Source organism: Panicum hallii, chromosome 9, assembly GCF_002211085.1.
Source record: "Panicum hallii strain FIL2 chromosome 9, PHallii_v3.1, whole genome shotgun sequence".
Taxonomy (NCBI): domain Eukaryota; kingdom Viridiplantae; phylum Streptophyta; class Magnoliopsida; order Poales; family Poaceae; genus Panicum; species Panicum hallii.
This window is the reverse complement of record NC_038050.1, coordinates 22,328,148-22,350,268: the sequence shown is the minus strand read 5'-3', so window position 1 is coordinate 22,350,268 and position 22,121 is coordinate 22,328,148. Positions and strand designations below refer to the sequence as shown.

The 22,121-nt window shown below is 50.1% G+C and overlaps 1 protein-coding gene across 1 annotated transcript; it reads right to left on the bottom strand.

Moving 5' to 3' along the window:
* Positions 1-5,785: 5,785 nt before the first annotated feature.
* LOC112876692 (SEC1 family transport protein SLY1) lies at positions 5,786-8,255 on the bottom strand. The gene is made up of 2 exons (XM_025940859.1): positions 8,108-8,255; positions 5,786-8,018 (listed from the first exon to the last, which is right to left on the bottom strand). Exons 1-2 carry the CDS (start codon positions 8,136-8,138, stop codon positions 6,178-6,180), a joined length of 1,872 nt encoding a protein of 623 aa, XP_025796644.1. The 5' UTR covers positions 8,139-8,255; the 3' UTR covers positions 5,786-6,177.
* Between the last annotated feature and the right edge of the window lie 13,866 nt (positions 8,256-22,121).

Below are 22,121 nucleotides of genomic sequence, written 5' to 3'. Positions count from 1 at the left end.
AAGACGAACGATGCCGTCGAAGAAGGCACGAGCGACCGAGGCAGCTTAGCACGGGTGGATGAGGGCGATGAACTGTGCGTACTTGGAGAAGCGGTCGATGACGGTGAGGATCATGGTCTTCCCGTGGACCTTGGGTAGGCCCTCGATGAAGTCCATCGAGATTTCATCCCACACCTGTGATGGAACGTCTAGTGGATGAACAAGGCCGGTGGGTTGTAGGGTCGGCGTCTTGTTGCGCTAGCACGTGAAGTAGGCACGGATGTAGTCCTGGATGAGCGCCCTATCGCTGGGAATGTAGAAGCCTGCATGTAGTCGTTGGAGAGTCTTTTGGATACCCTCGCGGGCGGTGGTATGGGCCAGCGCGAGCACTCGCTGATGCAGGTCATGCTGCGCCGGCATGAAGATGCGCTTGCCGTGGAGCAGGAAGTCATCGTCGGTGCACCACAGCGCCCCGATGGAGGCGTCTTGCAGCTGCAGGAGGAGACGACCCATCTCCTCGTCGGTCGCAGTGACGGCGTGCACCTCGTCAAGGAGCTGGAGCGAAGGGCTCGAGAGGGCGTGCAGTGCGGCGGCGTCGGCACCGGTGTTGGTGTCGCGGCGCGATAGGGCGTCCGCCACCATGTTGAGGAGCCCGGGGCGGTATTCGATCGCGAAATCGATCCTGAACAGCTTGCTGATCCACGGATGCTGAGGAGCGGTGGATAGCCGCTGGATCAGGACGAACTTTATGCTATAGTGGTCGGTGCGGATGAGGAACTGGCGGCCCCAGAGGTACGGCCGCCAGCGCCACATGGCCTGCACTAGGCTAATGAGTTATCGCTTGTACACCGCTAGCTTGTGGTGGCGGGCGGCGAATGGTCGGCTGAAGAAGGCCACTGGCTCTGCCCCTTGGTGGAGAACGGCGCCAAACCAGTGCCACAGGCATCGCAGTCAACGATGAGCTATTGATCGAAGTCCGACATATGGAGGACTGGGCCGGTGGAGATAGCGCACTTGAGCGCCGCGAATGCCTCCACCGCCTCAGGTGTCTAGGCGAAGGTGTCCTTGCACAGCAACCACGTCAGGGGCGTGGTGATTGTCGAAGTCCCGGATAAATTTCGGTTGTAGCCGGCCAGTCCCAGCAAGCCGCGCACGTCCCAGGCCGATCGAGGCTCCAGCCAAGACAAGACGGCATCCACCTTGTCATTGTCTGTAGCGACACTGTTGGCGGAGATGATGTGGCCGAGGTAGGCGACCGACGACACCCCAAAGGAGCTCTTGGAGCGCTTCAAATGGAGGCTGTGGGAGCGGAGGGCGTCGAGGACGAGGCGAACATGCTGCAAGTGCTCAGACCATGATGAACTATACATCAGAATGTCATCAAAGAAAATGGGCACGAACCTGCGGAGGAAGGGCCTGAGGACGTCATTCATGAGTGCCTAGAGTATGCCTGGCTTGTTGGAGAGGCCGAAGGGCATGACGAGGAACTCGAAGTGGCCGTGCTGAGTGTGGAACACTGTCTTCTTGATGTCCGCCGGGTGCATCTGCACCTGGTGGTAGCCAGACCGCAATCTAGCTTGGTGAAGTACATGGCACCGTGGAGCTCATCCAGCAGCTCATCAACTACTGGGATTGGGAACTTGTCCTTCGATGTCTTGTCGTTCAATCCTCGGTAGTCGATGCAGAAGCGCCAGGTGCCATCCGCCAGCAAGACCGGAGCCAAAAATGGGGACGTGCTCGGCCTGATGATGCCCTGGGCCAACATGGCAGCACATTGCTGCTCAAGTTCGTCCTTCTAAAGCTGCGGGTACCAGTACGGGAGGATGGCCACCGGTACTGTGCCCGGCAGCAAGTGGATCTGGTGGTCATAGGGACGCGCCGGTGGCAGCCTGCGAGGCTCATCGAAGATCGTGTTGTAATGCTCGAGGAGGTGTTCCAGCAGCAGTAACTAGGGGTCCCCGACAAGGTAGTGGAGGGCCCGCTATGTGGCGGCGTGGTGGGGGGAACCCACCTCCTTCCAGAACACGCGGCGGACGCCCCTCTAGAAGGTCATGGACAGGTCCTCAAAGTCCCACAAGATGGGCCCCAAGGTGCGGAGGTAGTTGACGCCAAGGATGAGGTCGAAGCCGTCCAAGTCGATGCCGAAGCAACTGATGGAGAGGTCCTCCTAGCCAATGCACATGGCCACATTGCAGGCCACGCCGTCATAGGGAATGCGGTTGCCATTGGCCACCATGACCCGAATGGCGGCGCCCACCGGCACCAGCCCGACGCGGCACATGACCCCCGCATTGATGAAGTTGTGGGTCGAGCCGCTATCTAGGAGGGCGATGAGTCAGTAGCCACAGACGTCGATGTGGATATGCATAGTGTCCTCAGTGCGGATGCCGGCGATGGCATGAAGAGACACGACCAGATCATCAGCCCCATCCACGAGGGTTGCTTCGGCGCTCTCCTCCTCGGGTGCCTCGTCGGCTAGGTTCGTAGTCGGCGACCTCCAAGTAGAGGAGACATTGGCACTAGTGGCTCCGACCGTATGGCCCATCACAGTTGTAGCACAGCCCTTAGTGATGGCGTTTGGTCATCTCGGTCGGTGTGGGGCGGCGGAATTTCCTCGGGGGAGCAGGCACCCCTGTAGCTGGGGCACGCAGCGGGGCGGCTGGCGTCGAGGGAGGGCGCTGGGGAGGCCGGACGGCCCGCTACAGCTGGGGCGGCATGGTGGCTGCCCCGCGGCGCTCATAAGCCCTTGCTAGATACATGGACATCTGGAGGTCTTGGGTTCCCATAGCTCGATGTCGACCTGGATGTGTTCGGGAAGGCCCCCGACAAGGACAGGTCTGCCTTCTGGCAGGCCAGTAGATGTCGGTGTTTTACCGCCAAGTCCACCAAAGGTACCCTCGAGGTGGTGAGTTTTAGGTGGGGTATCACCGAGATCAGGAACTCGAAGGTGCAAGGAACACAAAGTTTAGATAGGTTTGGGCCGCCGAAAGTATAATACCCTACGTCCTGTGTGGAGGTTTGTATTGCCTCACGTGTGTATGTTTGGAGGGAGGTCCCTACCCACCCTTATATAGTATGTGGGGACAGGATTATAAGAAAATCCTACCCAGATACGAGCTTAGGAGTCCTAACCGAGTGGTACTCAGGTAGGTTCCTTCTATTCCGACAAGTTATACTACGGTACGTGTAGTTGCAACGGATGTAGGGTGTGGGCCATATCCCATCCGCTATCCTAGAATATGTACGCCATGTGCGCAGTCCCGTGGTCCCAGATCTGACAGCAGATGTGGTGCGTGGCACACCACTGCTTTAAAGCGCTTCTAGAAGTCCTAGACCGTGGAGTGGAAGGGCAGCCGCGCCAATTCCAGGAGGCGATTGGAGCGGATGGCGGGACTGGTGGTAGAGGTCCTTGAACCACTCCCACGACGGCACGCCTTCGTCTGGGCCCCGACGAGGTGGTACGAGGCGAGCCAGACCCGATCCAAAGCGAGCGTCGGTTGGCCCTGAAAAACTGCTCGCGGTGGTTGAGCCAATTCAGGGGGTCTTGCTTGCCATCATAGGTGGAAAAGTCCAACTTGCTAAAACGGGGAACGCCCACACCGGCGTACATCCCGGGTGCGCCTGTCGCTACGTACACCGGCAGTGTGGAGGATGGCGGCAGTTGTGGGAACATCGGCATGGTGGGAATTGGGGACGGTGAGTGGGGAAAATTGATCTGGTGGATGGGAGGGGGGGACAAAGCAGTGGTGACGGCGGAAGCGGGCTGCCCGGTGGACACGGTGGCTGTGGGGGCAGCGGCCGGGAAAGCCAATGAGCCGTAATCCAGCATCCCGAAGGGAAAACCCTGGGGCATGGCGCTCGCCGAAGAGGACGCCTTCTAGCTCTTCAAGGACACCATGCGGGTGGAGAGGTTCACCAGCTGCATGGCGATGTTGGCCATGGCTTTCGCGGTGGCGTCGGGGCCGACAGTAGAACCAGCGGCTGCCGGATCCTCGATGCCTAGCATCTCTGGTATGATAGGACCAGGGGTCCTACCGCAGCTGCGGAGGTAGGAGGGCGGCGGCCGGGGCTTGAACCCCTGGCAACGAGCAGGCGAGCGGCGGCGGCATGCGCGGGGGAGAGGAGGCGTGGGAGAAGACCCCGTGAGGCCATGCAAGATAATTGCCTCGCTTGATTAATTCCAAAACTAATCTAAGGGAAATCTTGGGCAAGCAGCCCATGACCGTCAGCTTGGCCTAGCCACTGGATCGGCCAGGCGTTGGTGCGTGATGCCGGTCATAACAGTGTTTAATAAAACTAATTTGACGTTATAGATATTGATGCAGTATTCTATAAACATGGTCGAAGTTAGCGCAGACTCAGAGCATCTAAAAACCGGCCTACATTTTGGAACAAATTGAGTATTAATCTAATTAAATTGTTACTCCAGAGCTATGATATTCCCCTTCTTATCATGTTTCTTAAGTTTCCATGCTGTAACTATACAAAATTATTAGTTATGCTCCTTCCAGGTATAGGGAAAGATAAGCAGTATTTTGGATCACATACAACTTATTTTCCTGGAACAACTGAAACATACACCAGCTTCTGTTAACATTTACTTACAAATATCACAAGAAGCTGAAGCAAAAGCAAGGTTGAGAAAACACATAGCACAAACTACTTCACCATTTCTTTTTGCAAGCAGGGCGGCATATCAGAGAACACAGTTCAAATGAGGAGCTGAATTCCTTGATGATTTGGATGCAGATATAGAGGATGATCTAGAACAAGAAATCATCGATGACATGTGCCGCCTCTAGCGACACCTGCAGAGGCTGTATCAGCAGAGGTATACAAGGGACCTTATTAGTTCAGCGGCAGCTTACCAGTTTCCACTACACCATACAGAAAACTCGGTTCTTTCAGATGAATAACAGGATAAAATTGGATGGCCAATGCAGGATCACTGAAACAGACATAACCAAGGTACATACAGATTTTGCTATCATTCAACCAAAGTCATGTCCTAACACTGATCAATCTGACAAAACGCAAGGTTCCATGACAATTAGGCACAGTGATACAGTGTACTGCAGGAAGAAGCATAACCATCCAGTTGTACCACGGAGATAATTAAATGAACAGGGAGTGTATATTTCAATTGAAGAACAATAAGTGTTATGCATCTTAAGGGGTTTTCTGGTGTGCCATTAAATAAACAATATCATGTAATTCAACTGTGTAGAAGCATATAACTTGTTCATGGAGAAACCAATAAAACATAATACTAGAATGGTCCAATAACAATCACTTGTGGAAGGGACAACTGACATAAATCATCGTGAAAATGAGGGAGTGAATAAGATTTACATGACAGTTATGGCCGCAGCAAAGCCCATATATTGGGCTGTGAACATGAAATAGAACGCAACCTCAGCCCATTTATTGGGATAAAGACTATTAAACTCCCACATTCTTAATGTGTACCATTGTATCATTATCATCTAATTTGACAGAAAAACATGCATACTGGAAACAGCACAATGCACTAGCTGTGCTTCAATAAAAATGTCATACAGTAGTTACGGCCTTGAACAATACACTCACCATAATCCAAGCATCCAACTATGCAAGGGAAATAATTCTTTGCCACATTCTTGAGGTACATTCTCAACCAGCAAAATGTATTCGCATAATAGTATTATCACACACACATACTAACGAGAGTGAATCATGTAAATGCTATCACAGGAACCCACGTGTGATCAGCAGAAAGGCATGCATGCACTACAGCAAGAAAATATTTAAGCACCTGGTAGTACCATGATCTCAACTAAAATCAATTTATCAAAAGATCAGAAATGGTGTTTGATCATAATATTCAAGGACAGATCCATGGTAGTGTGCAAACATAATTCCAAAAAATTTCTCAGTAAACTAAAAAGGGACAAAAGGAAATAGAGTACAGCAAATTAAAATAGGCATACATGGGCAATTGATTATATCAGACACCCAAATTGAAATAACCACAAAGCTATGTATTGACACCTCATTCAATTGAGCATAAACCTGAGTTTAGGAAATTTGGTACCACTAGTCTACACAGCCTGGATAACTTCGCTCCTTAAAACAAGATGCGGGGTATAAGCCTATTTACTGTAATCTCTGAAGCATGAATCAATCCTTAACTTCAAAAGGTCTGGTAAGAGCTTCTATCTACTGCTCAGCACCTGGTGGTATGTTGCTGCTGCCACCACCCAATCCAGCTTTCTGCCCCAATTCCGCAAGTTGGTGAATAAACTCCGCACCGCTAAGAATTTCTGTTGCACCATATATAACATGCTTCGAAGGCTGTGTGCGTTGTTCTAGCTCCATCAAGCTCCTGTACTCAATGTAATTTCCACCACCGATCATGAAAACAATAGCTTCTCTGAAGGGTCCTTTAAACTGACCACCAGTTCCTGACCTAGGGGCTCGTGGGTCAAAAAGGAGGTAGTCATCCACCTCTGGGTTTGGTTTCCCTTCCATCAGAGCTTCAACTGTCCTTGTCAACGCCAGCTGCCTCCCATCTGATAAGAGATTCTTCACGCCTGCAGTCACAGCGCTAAGGGACTGCCCATAAAGCTTCTCGGCCCAATCGACAATGTTGCTCTTGGTTGCTGTGCCTGATGCACCAGCAAATTGAGTGTTCAATGCCTTTATCCTCTTCACATACTGAAATGCTGACATATCTACTTCCGATTCCCGAAGTGCAGCCTCAACCTGCTCCAATTCCGATGATGGCGGTGTCTCAAAGGACAGCAGGTAGGTCACAGCTAGCCGAAGCTTATCTTCCTTAGTGCCCTTGCCTCTAAGGAGGCTCAGCAGTGTGTTCCGATCCACAGTGCCATTCACAAGCATATCATTCTCACAGTCACAGTATCCATCCAGAGACCTCTCCTTAATATGCCCAAGCAATGCTGTTGCAATGTTTGTGTGCTTATCAATTATCTTCTTCCGTTCTGTCAGCTCAGGGAGTGAATTCACCGCATTCATGAGATGCCTTGTGTTGCCAATCAGATCAGTTCCATCGAACTCAACTCCACTGCCACCACCAGTGCGCTGGTTCACCTCATCCACATCCTGCTTGTACTTGGCAAGCTGCGCCTCAATTTCCTCAGCGACTTTGGGGAACGGTGACCAGCTATTTGTGACCCAGAATTTATCAGAGTCATCTAATTCATACTTCTCTGCAGGTAATTTCAGCTTGTTAAGCTTCAAACCAAGCACATCATGGACCAACGGCCGGTAGCTCCAGTCGTGCTGCACTCCAACAGAGAGCTCGAAATTCCTGTCGAAGAGGCACAGCACAGGGCGCTGGAACGAGGCAACAGCGGCAGATGCAGCCTCCGTGAAGAGGTTGGGCTTGACAAGTAGGTGATCGCGGAGCCGGGCATCAAGCGCAGCGGCGACCATCTCTGAAGGGCCCCCGCGAGCGCACCTGATAACAGGCACCACACCGAGGGTGGCGAAGACGCAGAAGAGGCCCAGAGCGACGGCGTCGACGAGGGAAGTGATGTCGGCGTCGGCAGCAGCGGGGTCGTTGAGCGCGACGTAAGCACGGGGCTGGGCCAGCGAGAAGAGCCCCTCCTCGAGGCAGACGAAATCGATGTACTGGTCGGCGACGCGGGCCAAGCGGCCCGCGCACGCGGGAGGCGAGGCGGCGCAGGAGGCGGCGAGGCGCTCGAGCAAGGGCCGCGGAACGGAAGTGGAGAAATTGACGTGGAACGACGCGTAGAGGCCCGCAGCGGCGTCGGCGGCGATGCGGTCGACGTTGGACAGCGTGGGGCGGACAAGGTAGACGGCCGGCGCGTCGGCGACCGCCTGCCGCGGCCGGTCGATGCCGAGAGTGAGGGTGACGCCGTGGCGGCGGAGGTCGCCAACCTTGAGCACCGGCGAGAGGAGGGAGATGCAGGGCGGGTCCATCACCAGGAGCTTGTACGCCTCTTCCTCCCCCTGCCCCTCGCCGCCGTTCGGCAACTGCTGCTGGTTCAGATGCAGCATCCGCACGATCACATCTGGATCGGATGCAGAAAGCGCGGTCAGAGCCAGACATGGGCGGACACATAGGTGTAGAGAGGAGGACGAACAGAGAGTTAGGTCTTACCGAGCTGCTTGCGGCGGAGGCTGAGCGCCATGGCGGTGCCCCGGTGGTCGCCGGCGGGGATCAGATCGGATCTGAAAGGGAGAGGGGAAAATAATGGAATGGGGAAAACCACTGGTAGTTGGGAGAGTCGGGCGACTGGGCGAGTATGATTGATTCTCGTTAGACCAAACATCCAATCGCGGCCGTTGATTCGCTCGGTTCGGGCTGCTTCGATTCGAAGCAAAAGGTCGCTGTTACTAATTTGTTACCTAAAAAAATTAGAAAATTTTGGAGCTAAATAGTAGTATCGCGCAAAGGATTTCACAGCGTTGGAAGACCAGAAATGTTGAATTTGGATTTATTTTTCCAGAAAACACATAGAAATATTAGAAGAAACATTAATAGGTTAAATATAAAACTCTATTACGGCTGGCCGTATTCTCATCCATCTGAACAGCCGGCTGCATCCGTCGTCCATCCTGGATCCAACGGCGCGGCCAGCCGGCCACCCACGCGCCTCTAACCTGGCGGCCCCATGTACCAGCCAGCGGAGGTAATTTTTTATTCAAAACATCATTTTGCGCGCCCGTTCATATCCTCTACTCATCCCCTCTCTCTAAGTTCCTCTCTCACTCTCTCATCCGCCCTGGAGGCATTTGCTCGAATCCCCACCATCCGCGTGCACATATGGGCTCTTGTGAGAGCATTTCTAAGAGGGATTGAAGCGCAAACCCACCCCATGTAAAAGTTCGCCCCTTACGCCCCGTTTGAGGCATCTATTCCCCCTCGCGTGCAGCGTTTTTGATTTTCTCAGTTTGTTTTGTTCGTGGTTATCGTGGAGGTTATCCATCAAGGTCATCTGGAATCGGAGATGATAGGAACTGCAGATCAGCGCAGGTGAACCCCCCCCCATCCATGCCCCCTCGCCCACAGGAGTTTTTTGCGTTTGATTTTCTGGGGTTTTTTGCACGCAAAGGTGATCATAATGCTTGTTTGATTTGTTTGGTGGAGCTCATCGACGACCACATCCGTCGGGTCGTGGACGACTGGAAGCGTAGATCATCAGTAACTTGCGGCCCCTCCGCCATCCGGTGGTTTGGTGGAATCTCAATGAATCAGGTGAGCGATCCCCCAGCCTCCCAGCGTCTCCCCGGCACCTATTACTAGATTTCGGTAGGGGGTGTTGGTGTTTTACCGTCACGTCCACCGAGGGATATCCCGAGGTGGTGAGTTTGTAGGTAGGGTGTCGCCGAGATCAGGAACTCGAAGGTGCAAAGGAACACAAGATTTAGACAGGTTCGGGCCGCTAAAAGCATAATACCCTACGTCCTGTGCGGTTTGTATTGCCTTTGATGATGACTGTCCCCGAGGGGGTCTGTGACAGTTCATGTATTTGTAAACTAGATATATTTTGCTAGTGTGAAATATGTGTTTGTTAAGTGTAAAGTTTGTGTATGTTTATGTGAAGCTTTTGAAATTTTAAAGTGCAAGTAAGAAGAGGTATTTTTGTAATTACAGAAAAACCTAGCGTTGTTTTTGCAAAATGTGTTTGGATGGGAAGTAATTTCGAAATAAGTGAAGGGTGGTTTTGTGAAACGTGTTTTTCTTATTTTATCCCCTGTAAAAAGTTATGTATTTATTCGAAAGTTGCATTTGAAATGTGTGTGTTGAAGTGTGTAAAAATTTTGGGTAAAATGGTAAAAATAAGGGTGTTTATGTAATTTTATAAAAGCACAAGTCCTTTTACGCAAGTATTTGATTTACAAAAGTAACTTCCAAATTTACTTAGGGCTAAAGTGTAAAAAGTGCAAGTCATCATGACATGTCTATCCAATCATAATGACGAGTCTATCCCGTCATCATGACGTGTCATAAATGCTTGCATTTAGGCCCTGAAATTTTATGAATTACATTTCTAGGACAAAAGCAATTCAAATCCGACTTTTGTACAAAGATTCACGTGTAAAAATATAAGTTTTGAGTTTTTGAACTTGGGCCCTAAAGCAATATTGTAGAGTTTGAAAAACTCTCCAAATTTCGTTTTGGGCATTTCTTCATTTGGGTTTTAAATCAATGGGAAATTTTGTTTTACAAATAGATCCCTGCAGTTCTCTGATTTTACGTATAAGCTCTTGGGGAATTCCAATCCTCCTTCTTTTCTGTTCTTCCTCTCTCTTTCGGTCTTATCCTCTCCTGGCTTCTTTGTTCGGACGGTACCTCTCTCTCTTTCTCTGTTGTTCCTTCGTTCCTCTAGGCGACGGCAGGCCGGCTCCCTGGCGCAGGCGGGAGCGGGCCCAAGCGGCGACGCAGCTCAGTGCGCGGGAGAGCAGAGTGCGCGCGCAGGCAGCGCATGCGTCACGGATGGTGGGCCGGCGCTCGGCGGCGGGCCACGGGCACGGCTCCAAGCGCGCGGCGCATGCGGCCCAGACGCAAGGCGGCCGGCGGTGGCGGCTGGGCGAGTAGCCCAGGCCAGGCGGGGCGCGCGGACGCGCGGCCCAGGCGCGCGGGGCCGAGTCGGCTTCGGGCGCGGAGCGGAGGCGAGCGGCGGACGGCCGCAGGCGCGGTGGCTTGGGCGAGCGGCTCAGGTGGCGCGGACGGCAGCGGCTCGGCTGGGTCCGAACGACAGGCGGCGAAGCGCGCTGGCCGGCGCTAGGGCAGCGAGCGCGCAGGAGAGCAGAGGCTGGCGACGGCTCGGGCCGAGCGGAGTGCGGCCTGGCAAGGCGAGCGGCGCGGGCTGACGGTGGCCCAGGCGAGCGAGCGCGTGCAGGGGCCGGAGCGGCGGAGTGTGAGCGGCTGGCGCAGACGGAGTGCAGGTGCGCGGCAGCCGCGGCGGCGAGCAGGCGGCTGTGGCCGGCGCTGGGGCGAATGGGCAGTGGCTGCGGCTCGGCTTGGCGCAGGCAGCGCGGCTGCGGTGCGTTGGAGCGAGGGGCCAGAGGTGGAGGCTGACGACTGCGGCGTGAGTGGAGACGCAGGGAGCGGGCGCGATCCAGGAGCAGACGCGCGCGTGCCCAGCAAGCTGGTGGCGTGCGGGTGTGACGCAGACTCGTGAGCGGCACGGCTGGCAGTGCAGGAGCTCGCAGCGATGGCGCGCACGCGAGCGGGCGCTGGAGCGGTTTACGGGCGGTGCTGGAGCGGCAGGAACGTGGGCGGCGCCGAGCGGGTCGCGCGAGCGTGCGCGCGGTGACGCGCAGAAGTTGGCGGTGTGTGCAGGTGTTGGGCGGCCGGAGCAGAGCGGACCCATGGACATGAGCAGGCGATGCTGGAGTACGATGTGCCGAGCAACGGCACGCGCAGGAGGAGTTATGGTGGAGGGTTTCTGCGCGAGATACGGGTACACGGTGACATCGGCCCTAACTACGCCACGGAGATCTCTGAGGACGCAAGCGTGGCCGTGTCGAGGACGCGAGCTCGCTGGCACGTGAGAGGCACAAGGGGCAGCAAGCTGGAAGGAGAGGAGGCAAGTTGAAGGTGACGGTTACAGCACGGCAAGTTCGGAAGGAGCAACTGCGCAGCGGCAAGGCGGTCAGGACAGGAGTAACGTGGCACGGATTTGACACGTAGCGCAACACCGATGATGAAGTGGAGGCGGCAACCGGATGCGACAAGCTTGAAGGAGCCACGCGCGGCGAGCTCCCTTCATCCTTGCGGAGGCGGAGGGGCGGTTATGGCACGGCGAGTCAGAAGAAAGGTGGCGAAGCGAAGGCGAAGGTCCGAGCGGATTTGAACTGGCGCGTTCGCGAGTGCGAGCGGAAGTGTTTGCCAGTGGCCGGCTTGACTCGATTCAGCAAGCGCGTGCGTGTACAAGACAACAGGCCATCTTCCACCCACGGCAACCCTGCTCGGCAAACTTCTTCGTCAACCACGGAATCTCGTCATCGTCGAGCTCATCTTATCGCCGATTTTGTTCACCGCGGGAATTCACTTTCCGCGTGTTCTCCTTCATAACCGAGGCTACCCCAAGGTTTGCCCTGATTCTCTGAATCTTCTTAATGCTGGCGACTCCTTTGCCGGAATATCGTCATTAACTTCCTGTTACCTGTTTTCCCGGACCAGGGACTTGATTGCTATGTTTTAGAAAGTTCTGGGGTGTTCTTTGTAAAATTTCCAAAGCTTGCTATATTTCAAATCGATGAACTTCTAGATTTCATAGATTTTCGTAGGAAGTTCATAAAAATGTAAAATCAGTTTTGTTTGAAACCCTAAGTCAAACTCTACAAGTTTTATGTTATGATCTTGAGTTGAGGTCTTTGATGTGTGGTCTAGGTCAAATGTTAGGGAATGAATGTTTTATTGTGCTTTATATTGTATGCTTGTGTTATAGCTAAAGAGTAAGCTATAGAAGTTATGTCATAAGTAGAGATATGCGATATCTAGTTAATCCTTTCCCACGAAGTGCTCATATCCTTACCGTTAAGACGTTATCCTTGTCTTGATTGTCGTTTCCTTAAGATTCTCTTCGTATAAGGATCTTTGTTAATTCATGTGCATCTGTTGCTTAGCTTATACATCTCTGCAGCTGCGATTTAAAATCAGCTTTTGATTCAGCCGCTAAGCATCCATTTCTTTGAGTCTAGGATGTTTCTGTGTAACAGCTGTCAGTCGATACTTCTATCCTCGACCAATTAGCTGATACGATTGTTACCTTTCTAGTATCGGCATGTTCTATATCAACTGCACAGAGTCGATGTATCGGAGAAACACACACGATCTTAGGGTTTTTGCCATCGGCCGACCCAAGCCGATTTTGATTGCTTTTCCATATCGGTCAAACACGGCCGATCGATCCTTAGTTTTCCCACCCTTATCTATACACTTCTATCAGTCGATTTATCAACTGAGAAATCAGCTACATATCTATCGGTCCTATACCCTTAACCACACTCCATTCGACTATACGTCACTCAATTGTTGTGTTGACGTAATCGAGTCGATATAACCACATGTAGTTATCTAGAATAACACTTAAGCACATCTCAGTTAAGACAACTGCTTTAGGAATCATCCCTCTGCTAAAGTGATCGATGTTTTCATCGATCAATCCGGAAACTGGTGCACCTATCAATCGGCTACCCAGACCAAAGTACACAACCCTAGATCAATAAGATCGCACAGTAGACACGCCTCTGTTAGGCACGACCAAAGCAGATCAATCAGCTAAACCCCCATTGTTTCCAATCGGCTCTGTTGTAACTCTCAACAAGTAGCTGATTCTAGTTAGTTGTCCCCCTAAAGCTCTGTCTAGGTTTAGTTCAGATCTTTTTGGTTGATTATGTGAATAGTGTGTTATATGAATGCTGGATTGCAACCTTGCTGTAAAATAAAATAGTTTTGTGTGCACGCTTGAATGTAATGTTGCATTACATGTAGACACGACTACTTCAGCAACGGTACCTACGAGATCTCCCCGGAATCTGCAGAGGATGTTCCTGAAGACCAAATGAACATCACCAAGAGATCAACTGAAGCCCCGAACCAAAGTTTGGAAGATCTTAACTTCACTGACTTCAGCCCCACCAGTAAAGGCAAGCCCCGGACATAACCTACTATTTTATTACACTGCAATCTATATCTATTTACGTATTCTATGCATTAAGTTCTTAGGAATTGCTTGAAACCCTAGTTGCATTTCCCTAGGAACCAATGTATTGAGTAGTAGCACTTGAGTCCGACTAGCTGCTATGCTAATAGGACCGGTAGAAGTCGGGTGATTTCCTATCACTCGTGCGATATAGGAGTTGTAATGTTTACATTCCTGTTATCACTATAAGGATGCCGGACGGGAGTTTTGTGAGGTATCATGGTTGAGGTGATACCCCGTCTATGTTGTTGAATTTGATAAGGTCGCGGTGTGTGCCGATCGGGGTTAAGCGTTTGAAAGTACTAACCACATGCCGCGAAATATGGTAAGCGGTAAGCCTAGTAGCCAATCGGCCCGAGGAGTGGACATACCTCCCACCACTCGTCTTGCTTCTCCTGGTTACTTATGTTCGACGTGTGGGAATACGTGTTGCAAGGGCAACCAGTAGTACGGGTTTTGTAGTCACGCTACAGACGTACGTCCTGCACTTTGGAAGTGCGTATGGTCCTGCAGTCGCTTGTGGTGGCTCTGATCCACGAGTCGGAATGAAAGGCAAACGGTTGCTTCGGAACGACCCTTTGGTGTTCCAAGCGTGCGAGTTAGGTTTACCTTGCAAGGTTAAATTCGATTCAGAATCGTTCGCCTCTCACGATGATTGAGACTATTTAATCCCTTTATCACACAGAGTAACAAGAGCAACTATATGATGAGTAATACTGATGGTTGAGATTAAGAGCTCTACCTTGCTTGCTTAGTTATAAGTGCTTATCTAGAATGGATAATCACATAGAACTTGAAAGCTAAAAGTTGAAAATAAGGATCTACTCTTAGTTGCTTTTCAGCTGAAACTAAACCCAGAGCTATTATAAGCCTTCATAAGTCTAGTTACATGGCTATATATACCATGACCGGGTAAGCCTTGCTGAGTATTAGTATACTCAGTCTTGCTAGCTTTATGTTTTTCAGGTAAAGCCCTTGAAGACCCTACTCTTTTCCTGTCATGGCCCTGTGTTTTTCCAGAAGGTTAGTCCGTGGATTGGAATTCGTCCCCGACCAACACCAATAATCCCGAGTGATGTCGTGCCCGGGCTTAGCATGACATCCATCTTGACGACGTGCTGTAAATCATCGCGTATGTTTTCCGCTGCCAAAAACCATAACTTTAGCAGTTTGTAATGTACTGCTTTTGAAAACTCTTATAATGCAATTCCTTGTGATGTAAAGTATGATGGTGATTGTATCTCTGGACTCACCTTCGTGTGAGGTAACCTTATTTGATCCTGTGTATCGGTGGTTTATCGGGACGTTACCCGACAGGCCAAGGGATTATACCGTTTGAAGCACGTTGGAGCCCTCTGGAGTGGACTCGCGTACTTGAGCCGGTATAATTCAGGTTGGTTCTGCCACAGCTGGTATCAGAGCTATAAGGTTACTCTGGAGATACATTTTGCCTTAAAATGCTTTCAGTATAAAAGTTTGACCAACAAAATGTTTGGCAAAACTATGTTGGATTCGTTAAGGATTGAGCTTAGTACGTAAAGCTCTAGGGTAATGCTTATGAGGGAAATAGAGGTGGCTATAGTATATATAAATATAACCCTAACTACCAGCATTACTTTCTGTCAAAACTTAAATTTATGCACAACCCAACCTTACATTCTGTAACGACACTTTCGACGATGAGGTAAGGAGGTAAGGATCCTCAGCCAACTGAGGGAGCTTGGCCTTCCCGTCGGTGATGCAAACCGAACGCTGTTTCTCAAACAGTGGCTTACTTGAGATGCTGCCAATGTACCAACTTCGGTTGACTACATTGGGAGTATATAATTAGGTAAGGGGGTATGAACAGCAACATCCCCGCATTTTGCGGTACCCCCATGAATACGTTATCTTGATAACGTATGTTAACGTTGTCTGTACGACGGTAATTGTACAGATGCTATTTCTATAGTGAACAATAATGATTGGGGACGCTTTCATGACATGCTGGCATGAAAGGTTCAATATATACATCTTGTGGTTTTCTGCAGGTACGCTAACCTCGTTGCGTAAGCTTAAACGTAAGAACGACTAGCTATTATAGGGAGAGACGTATTTATATTGTGCCACCGTAACTAACCACGTAAGACCAAGATTACTTGGCAGTTATTTTTGTTTGCGAGGACGTGTAGAACGTGCATACATCATGACATCTTGGATTGACCTGATTGCCTTGGTTGTTACGTTGATGTACTGAAATATGTGCTTGTATCTGAATGCTTGTTTTGACTTTGTGTGGTAAGAGCCAACGTAATCTGCTAGGTTAACTTGGAGTGAGAAGGTCTTTTGTGAATCAAGTGAATTGGGTTATGTTTGGACCCTATCACCAATATCTTAGCTTGACAGCCAAATCAAACCCTTGATTTTGCTTTGAATTTGTTTCGGCAGAACCATTGAGCTTCTCCTTTGATGGTTAAACCTTGATAATCACCAGGAAATCCTTCAATCCATCATTCAGTGATTCATCTATCCTTTCTTGATATTGTACCCTATATTGTGGGCTATTCTGGTTACAACATCTGAAAGTTGCACCTTCAATTTTTGCTCAGAGGATTTTGGATAAATTAAAAAGATGTATGACCATAACTACTTCTGGATACAAAACTTCCGGCAAAAGTCATGCATCATAGCATATATCATCTTTGGTCAGTGCATGGTGTTGCATCGTCATCGACAATCCGTAGACTAACTAACGGGTGTGTCTCTAGTATAACTTTGGGTTGTCTTCGGTTTCCTAAGTCTTTCTTGCTGCTGTTGGCACTATAGGGTTGCTATTCCTCTTTTGTGGTGGTGTTTAATCACATGACCATGATGCCGTGTCGGAACCTAAGGCCTCATGTGTGCTGCAGCCATATGATTGAGCCATTAGGGGCGCACTGGTGACTAGGTAAATGGGACGTAACCCCACTGCAATCTCTTCTTATGCAACCTTACTAGTGTCCTAACTTTTGATCCTCGTTTAAGAATATAGAACTACCCAGGTGTTAGCTACGAAAGAACGGTTGCAGGGTGCAAGTCGTGTGCATCATCACCTCATGATAGCAGTATGCATCATACTTCATGCATTTCATACATGCATACATTGCAAGTATTATCATCCTTGCATCATAGTGTATGCATCACTTGGTTAACATCATGGTAATTGCATTGTATCATATGCATCATCTCGGTCATGCATGGGATCCCTCATCCTCATGTTGCACCATCATTGTAATCATACATCTCAACAGTGCATCATGATCATGGTTATATATCAAGCATTGCACTCTAAGTTGGAGTATTTTGTCATTATTCCTTGATTGCATCAATAGGCATATTTTGCAATCAACATTATCAAAGACATTCAGATAATGAACTCTGAGCAGGAATGTTTCGAACACCATTTATCAATCTCTTGTATTATCTTCATTTGCTATCCATAAGTTTTGTGATGAATGTCATCGACATTTATCATTTTCATGATTGTGATCTCAATTCTATGAGAACTTGATCACCTTTTCCTCTCTTATATTGTCATACTCATCCATGTACAATCTATCTAAGCTCTCGTCATACTCATCTCATCATACTTCAATGACTTTTATCATCAACATCAATCTTCCCTAGTGTGATTGCTCCCTGTTACTTTTGATGGGTAATTTGCTTCTCTTTCCTTAAGAGTCTTTCGTTCGAATCTCGGGACGAGATTCTTTTTAGGGGGGAGGGCTGTGACAGTTCATGTATTTGTAAACTAGATATATTTTGCTAGTGTGAAATATGTGTTTGTTAAGTGTAAAGTTTGTGTATGTTTATGTGAAGCTTTTGAAATTTTAAAGTGCAAGTAAGAAGAGGTATTTTTGTAATTACAGAAAAACCTAGGGTTGTTTTTGCAAAATGTGTTTGGATGGGAAGTAATTTCGAAATAAGTGAAGGGTGGTTTTGTGAAACGTGTTTTTCTTATTTTATCCCCTGTAAAAAGTTATGTATTTATTCAAAAGTTGCATTTGAAATGTGTGTGTTGAAGTGTGTAAAAATTTTGGGTAAAATGGTAAAAATAAGGGTGTTTATGTAATTTTATAAAAGTACAAGTCCTTTTACGCAAGTATTTGATTTACAAAAGTAACTTTCAAATTTACTTAGGGCTAAAGTGTAAAAAGTGCAAGTCATCATGACATGTCTATCCAATCATAATGACGAGTCTATCCCGTCATCATGACGTATCATAAATGCTTGCATTTAGGCCCTGAAATTTTATGAATTACATTTCTAGGACAAAAGCAATTCAAATCCCACTTTTGTACAAAGATTCACGTGTAAAAATATAAGTTTTGAGTTTTTGAACTTGGGCCCTAAAGCAATGTTGTAGAGTTTGAAAAACTCTCCAAATTTCGTTTTGGGCATTTCTTCATTTGGGTTTTAAATCAATGGGAAATTTTGTTTTACAAATAGGTCCCTGTAGTTCTCTGATTTTACGTATAAGCCCTTGGGGAATTCCAATCCTCCTTCTTTTCTGTTCTACCTCTCTCTTTCGGTCTTATCCTCTCCTGGCTTCTTTGTTCGGGCGGTACCTCTCTCTCTTTCTCTGTTGTTCCTTCGTTCCTCTAGGCGACGGCAGGCCGGCTCCCTGGCGCAGGCAGGAGCGGGCCCAAGCGGCGACGCAGCTCAGTGCGCGGGAGAGCAGAGTGCGCGCGCAGGCAGCGCATGCGTCGCGGATGGTGGGCCGGCGCTCGGCGGCGGGCCACGGGCACGGCTCCAAGCGCGCGGCGCATGCGGCCCAGACGCAAGGCGGCCGGCGGTGGCGGCTGGGCGAGCAGCCCAGGCCAGGTGGGCGCGCGCGGACGCGCGGCCCAGGCGCGCAGGGCCGAGTCGGCTTCGAGCGCGGAGCGGAGGCGAGCGGCGGACGGCCGCAGGCGCGGTGGCTTTGGCGAGCGGCTCAGGTGGTGCGGACGGCAGCGGCTCGGCTGGGCCCGAACGGCAGGCGGCGAAGCGCGCTGGCCGGCGCTGGGGCAGCGAGCGCGCAGGAGAGCAGAGGCAAGCAACAGCTCGGGCCGAGCGGAGTGCGGCCCGGCAAGGCGAGCGGCGCGGGCTGACGGTGGCCCAGGCGAGCGAGCGCGTGCAGGGGCCGGAGCGGCGGAGTGTGAGCGGCTGGCGCAGACGGAGTGCAGGTGCGCGGCAGCCGCGGCGGCGAGCAGGCGGCTATGGCCGGCGCGGGGGCGAATGGGCACTGGCTGCGGCTCGGCTTGGCGCAGGCAGCGCGGCTGCGGTGCGTTGGAGCGAGGGGCCAGAGGCGGAGCCTGACGACTGCGGCGTGAGTGGAGACGCAGGGAGCGGGCGCGATCCAGGAGCAGACGCGCGCGTGCCCAGCAAGCTGGCGGCGTGCGGGTGTGATGCAGACTCGTGAGCCGCACGGCTGGCAGTGCAGGAGCTCGCAGCGATGGCGCGCAGGCGAGTGGGCGCTGGAGCGGTTTGCGGGCGGTGCTGGAGCGGCAGGAATGTGGGCGGCGCCGAGCGGATCGCGCGAGCGTGCGCGCGGTGACGCGCAGAAGTTGGCGGTGTGTGCAGGTGTTGGGTGGCCGGAGCAGAGCGGACCCATGGACATGAGCAGGCGATGCTGGAGTACGACGTGCCGAGCAACGGCACGCGCAGGAGGAGTTATGGTGGAGGGTTTCTGCGCGAGATACGGGTACACGGTGACATCGGCCCTAACTACGCCATGGAGATCTCTAAGGACGCAAGCGTGGCCGTGTCGAGGATGCGAGCTCGCTGGCGCGTGAGAGGCACAAGGGGCAGCAAGCTGGAAGGAGAGGAGGCAAGTTGAAGGTGACGGTTACAGCACGGCAAGTTCGGAAGGAGCAACTGTGCAGCGGCAAGGCGGTCAGGACAGGAGTAACGTGGCACGGATTTGACACGTAGCGCAACACCGACGATGAAGTGGAGGCGGCAACCAGATGCGACAAGCTTGAAGGAGCCACACACGGCGAGCTCCCTTCATCCTTGCGAAGGCGGAGGGGCGGTTATGGCGCGGCGAGTCAAAAGAAAGGTGGCGAAGCGAAGGTGAAGGTCCGAGCGGATTTGAACTAGCGCGTTCGCAAGTGCGAGCGGAAGTGTTTGCCAGTGGCCGGCTTGACTCGATTCAGCAAGCGCGTGCGTGTACAAGACAACAGGCCATCTTCCACCCACGGCAACCCTGCCCTGCAAACTTCTTCGTCAACCACGGAATCTCGTCATCGTCGAGCTCATCTTATCGCCGATTCTGTTCACCGCGGGAATTCACTTTCCGCGTGTTCTCCTTCATAACCGAGGCTACCCCAAGGTATGCCCTGATTCTCTGAATCTTCTTAATGCCGGCGACTCCTTTGCCGGAATATCGTCATTAACTTCCTGTTACCTGTTTTCCCGGACCAGGGACTTGATTGCTATGTTTTAGAAAGTTCTGGGGTGTTCTTTGTAAAATTTCCAAAGCTTGCTATATTTCAAATCGATGAACTTCTACATTTCATAGATTTTCGTAGGAAGTTCATAAAAATGTAAAATCAGTTTTGTTTGAAACCCTAAGTCAAACTCTACAAGTTTTATGTTATGATCTTGAGTTGAGGTCTTTGATGTGTGGTCTAGGTCAAATGTTAGGGAATGAATGTTTTATTGTGCTTTATATTGTATGCTTGTGTTATAGCTAAAGAGTAAGCTATAGAAGTTATGTCATAAGTAGAGATATGCGATATCTAGTTAATCCTTTCCCACGAAGTGCTCATATCCTTACCGTTAAGACGTTATCCTTGTCTTGATTGTCGTTTCCTTAAGATTCTCTTCGTATAAGGATCTTTGTTAATTCATGTGCATCTGTTGCTTAGCTTATACATCTCTGCAGCTGCGATTTAACATCAGCTTTTGATTCAGCCGCTAAGCATCCATTTCTTTGAGTCTAGGATGTTTCTGTGTAACAGCTGTCAGTCGATACTTCTATCCTCGACCAATTAGCTGATACGATTGTTACCTTTCTAGTATCGGCTACTGCCGATACAATTCTTTTGTTCTGTTCTATATCAACTGCACAGAGTCGATGTATCGGAGAAACACACACGATCTTAGGGTTTTTGCCATCGGCCGACCCAAGCCGATTTTGATTGCTTTTCCATATCGGTCAAACACGGCCGATCGATCCTTAGTTTTCCCACCCTTATCTATACACTTCTACCAGTCGATTTATCAACTGAGAAATCAGCTACATATCTATCGGTCCTATACCCTTAACCACACTCCATTCGACTATACGTCACTCAATTGTTGTGTTGACGTAATCGAGTCGATATAACCACATGTAGTTATCTAGAATAACACTTAAGCACATCTCAGTTAAGACAACTGCTTTAGGAATCATCCCTCTGCTAAAGTGATCGATGTTTTCATCGATCAATCCGGAAACTGGTGCACCTATCAATCGGCTACCCAGACCAAAGTACACAACCCTAGATCAATAAGATCGCACAGTAGACACGCCTCTGTTAGGCACGACCAAAGCAGATCAATCAGCTAAACCCCCATTGTTTCCAATCGGCTCTGTTGTAACTCTCAACAAGTAGCTGATTCTAGTTAGTTGTCCCCCTAAAGCTCTGTCTAGGTTTAGTTCAGATCTTTTTGGTTGATTATGTGAATAGTGTGTTATATGAATGCTGGATTGCAACCTTGCTGTAAAATAAAATAGTTTTGTGTGCACGCTTGAATGTAATGTTGCATTACATGTAGACACGACTACTTCAGCAACGGTACCTACGAGATCTCCCCGGAATCTGCAGAGGATGTTCCTGAAGACCAAATGAACGTCACCAAGAGATCAACTGAAGCCCCGAACCAAAGTTCGGAAGATCTTAACTTCACTGACTTCAGCCCCACCAGTAAAGGCAAGCCCCGGACATAACCTACTATTTTATTACACTGCAATCTATATCTATTTACGTATTCTATGCATTAAGTTCTTAGGAATTGCTTGAAACCCTAGTTGTATTTCCCTAGGAACCAATGTATTGAGTAGTAGCACTTGAGTCCGACTAGCTGCTATGCTAATAGGACCAGTAGAAGTCGGGTGATTTCCTATCACTCGCGCGATATAGGAGTTGTAATGTTTACATTCCTGTTATCACTATAAGGATGCCGGACGGGAGTTTTGTGAGGTATCATGGTTGAGGTGATACCCCGTCTATGTTGTTGAATTTGATAAGGTCGCGGTGTGTGCCGATCGGGGTTAAGCGTTTGAAAGTACTAACCACATGCCGCGAAATATAGTAAGCGGTAAGCCTAGTAGCCAATCGGCCCGAGGAGTGGACATACCTCCCACCACTCGTCTTACTTCTCCTGGTTACTTATGTTCGACGTGTGGGAATACGTGTTGCAAGGGCAACCAGGAGTACGGGTTTTGTAGTCGCGCTACAGACGTACGTCCTG